The 3,581-nt window shown below is 50.0% G+C and overlaps 1 protein-coding gene across 1 annotated transcript; it reads right to left on the bottom strand.

The window, feature by feature from the left end:
* Window positions 1-453: 453 nt before the first annotated feature.
* Window positions 454-2,681, bottom strand: LOC128830787 (uncharacterized). Its single transcript, XM_054016565.1, has 2 exons — window positions 2,075-2,681; window positions 454-1,084 (listed from the first exon to the last, which is right to left on the bottom strand). The coding sequence occupies exons 1-2, from the start codon at window positions 2,649-2,651 to the stop codon at window positions 609-611; spliced, it is 1,053 nt and encodes a 350-aa protein (XP_053872540.1). The 5' UTR covers window positions 2,652-2,681; the 3' UTR covers window positions 454-608.
* Window positions 2,682-3,581: the final 900 nt, after the last annotated feature.

Here is a 3,581-nt window from a genome sequence, read left to right on the forward strand (position 1 = left end):
ACACCGTTTTCTTTAATACTGTATTCGTGGGAATTTTTTAAAACTGGGACGCAGACTGTGGTGCGGAGCGGGTGTACTGTAGTGGCGCGAATGCAGCTTCTAAACTCAAGGATTGACAGGCTCCGCTGCGGTGGGATGGTTGTTTCAACGGAGCCTGTCACCCCTCCTGATAGGGACTGTGTGTATGGGGGGGTCTATGTGACTTTGTGGCAGGGGGAGGACGGTTACAGATCCCCTGCTGTGTGGCTCTGTGATCCTGCCTAAGGACCGCCGCTTAAGATCTGTAACTGCCCTCCCCTGCCACAAAGTCACAGAGCAACCCACCCCCCACCACATAACATGAAAACAACCTCCCAGACTAACCAGGGTAACTAGTCACTGCATCACTGCACTATGTATGTGCCCTGCTGCTGTGCCTGCCCCCGACTATATACCCTGCCAAAGGTGACTGTCCTGTCGAATTACCAACCCCCTATCCCCCCCTCCTCCAAAAGAACATGATGGAAACAGTAGTTAACAGAAACATATTTTTTATTATCAACCAAACATGGAACTGGGAAAGTGAAACTTGGACGGGGGCTTGTGTCAGGCGGGAAGGAAAGAACTTGTCAAATTTTGGGGAATGAGAGCCTTCTGCTGCTCGAGCTCTCTGCAGGGGTGGAGTGAGAGTTAGCAGGGACTCTGCCGCCTCTCCTTCTGTGCACTTTGGGTGAGGGGAGTATGGGACTTGGTGGCGGGGGAGGGCGGTTAGAGATGGACTGCAGCGGGGCTCTGTCCTCCTGCCTCCGTTCCTGCAGAACATCCACAAGGCGCCGGAGCGTGTCCGTTTGCTCCCTCATTAGTCCAAGCAGGGTTTGAGTCGCCTGCTGGTCTTCCTGACGCCACCTCTCCTCCCGATCCATGTTGGCTTGGTGCATTCGGGTCAAGTTCTCCCGCCACTGGGTCTGCTGTGCTGCCTGGCCTCTGGAGCAGGCTATAAGCTCCGAGAACATGTCCTCCCATGTCCTCTTCTTCTTATGCCTAATCCGCGCTAGCCTCTGGGAGTGTGATGACAGGCTAGGTTGTGAGACAGTCGCAGATGGGGCTGTGGGAATGGGAAAAAGGGAGTGAATTCCTCAGAAAGATAAATGTAGTTGTGAACAAAGAACATAGTCTTTCTCTGTTAACAAGACCATGCACAGCACCTATCACATGCGCACTCAGCACAAGGTCGAATTCTCGGCCTTCGCATTCAGTGCCTGGGGTCTTCTACAGCACATTTGAGAAGCCTCTCAGGAGAACGGAATTTCTGTTGCAGGCAGACATGGTAAGCCGTAGACTTGTGGCAGCTTAAAACTTTAATATTAGCAATGGCCTCATTTCACATTGAAATCAATGTCGGTCCCTGCTGCCAGCAATTCGGCAAGCAGGAAGTCTGCTCCTGTCCCACACCCTCGCGGCTGTCCCCGGGAACGATCCCTTTCGGCTGCCCCTCTCCCGCCTCCACCGCGTGGCTGCAAACCAGCGGTTACAGTTCTGTAAAGGAATGGCAAAGCAGTCCCAACACTAACATTCCCCTACCTCATTCAAAGCAGGTCATCATGAGCGACATCACCCTCATGAGGATCTCTGACAGCGAGAAAGAGAGAATGCTCCGGGAAAGCCTGCAAAGACCAGGGCCGTATGCCGCCATGCTGTGCAGAGCAATGATTCCAGAGTACTTGATAGTCTCGTGGCGTGGCAACGTGTCCTACTACGGAGGACCCAATAAGGCCGCTCTCCCCAAGAACCTAATGCAGCGGATTTCCAATTACCTCCAGGAGAGCTTCCTCGAGATGTCACAGGAGGATTTCTGCTCCATCCCCGGACATATAGACCGCATTTTACTGTAGCTGCTGTAGCAGTGACTAACCAGTAGAGCGGCTTGGGCAGGACAATCATGCAAAACCGGACATTGCTAGATTTTTTTTCAATAGTTGCACTGCCCATGACTGAACCGTTAAGCTAATCAAACTAATCATGAGAAACCCATTTTTTAAATTGTTAATATTCCTGTTCTGTTACAAATAAATGTTTAGATTTTTACAACACTTACTGGCTGATCCTTCCCCAGATTCTGTGTCCGGGGTAACGGCTGGGGAGGGTTGGTAGGGGATCTCTATAAGGGTGATGAAGAGATCCTGGCTGTCGGGGAAATCAGCGTTGTGAGTGCTGTCGACTGCCTCGTCCTCCTCATCTCCTTCCTCATCTTCCCCGTCCGCTAACATGTCCGAGGATCCAGCCGTGGACACTATCCCATCCTCAGAGTCCACGGTCACTGGTGGGGTAGTGGTGGCGGCCGCACCGAGGATGGAATGCAGTGCCTCGTAGAAACGGGATGTCTGGGGATGGGATCCGGAGCGTCCGTTTGCCTCTTTGGTCTTCTGGTAGCCTTGTCTCAGCTCCTTGATTTTCACGCGGCACTGCGTTACATCCCGGCTGTATCCTCTCTCTGCCATGTCTTTAGAGATCTTCTCGTAGATCTTTGCATTCCGTCTTTTGGATCGCAGCTCGGAAAGCACGGACTCATCGCCCCACACAGTGATGAGATCCAAGACTTCCCGATCAGTCCATGCTGGGGCCCTCTTTCTATTCTGAGATTGCACGGCCATCACTGCTGGAGAGCTCTGCATCGTTGCCAGTGCTGCTGAGCTCGCCACGATGTCCAGACAGGAAATGAGATTCAAACTGGCCAGACAGGAAAAGGAATTCAAATTCAAATTTTCCCGGGGCTTTTCCTGTGTGGCAGTTCAGAGCATCCGAGCTCGTACTGCTGTCCAGAGCGTCAACAGAGTGGTGCACTGTGGGATAGCTCCCGGAGCTATTAGCGTCGATTTCCATCCACACCTAGCCTAATTCGACATGGCCATGTCGAATTTAGCGCTACTCCCCTCGTCGGGGAGGAGTACAGAAGTCGAATTAAAGAGACCTCTATGTCGAACTAAATACCTTCGCGGTGTGGACGGGTGCAGGGTTAATTCGATGTAACGGCGCTAACTTCGACATAAACGCCTAGTGTAGACCAGGCCTTAGATGATGTGCCAAACTAGAAAAACACATTCAGCAGCCACCAATACAGTTCATCTCTCCTGGCTTCCGCTGCCAGCATCACGGAATTCTGTGCAGTGCTAGCGGCTTTTGACAGTTTTGCATTCTTTTGCTTTTATTGTGAAATAACAGTTTTCAAAGTTTGAGAGCTTTTTCCTCCATGATGTAAGCTTTAAGGGGCTTGTATCCTCAATGTCTTTATACTGTAACTTTCCTGTAGAGGTAAGATTCCCAAAGCATGTTAGCATTACCACCACACTTTTCATTTTGTACAAATATACAGACATATCTAACATAATTTGTGCTTAATTACAGTAGTTTCAAAATTGCCATTTTTGTTTAGTGAGCACTTTAACTGAAGCCCACTGTTTTGTCCTCTCTAATACTAAACTGTGCATAAGCATCACTGAATTAAAAAGGTAGTTTCTAGAATATTTCAAAGACTAGTACTGCATGCATAAGCAATTACAAATTAAAACCTTCTAGCAGGCAGATTAGATGCTATGTTGTACATA

The sequence above is a fragment of the Malaclemys terrapin genome, chromosome 2 (genome assembly GCF_027887155.1).
Source record: "Malaclemys terrapin pileata isolate rMalTer1 chromosome 2, rMalTer1.hap1, whole genome shotgun sequence".
NCBI lineage: Eukaryota > Metazoa > Chordata > Testudines > Emydidae > Malaclemys > Malaclemys terrapin.

Excerpts from the sequence above, each read along its gene's own strand:
- LOC128830787 (XM_054016565.1), bottom strand. The coding sequence starts at position 2,651 with ATGCAGAGCTCTCCAGCAGTGATGGCCGTGCAATCTCAGAATAGAAAG. Across the intron at positions 1,085-2,074 it reads ATCTGGGGAAGGATCAGCCA|CCCCATCTGCGACTGTCTCA; the intron begins GTAAGTGTTGTA and ends CCATTCCCACAG.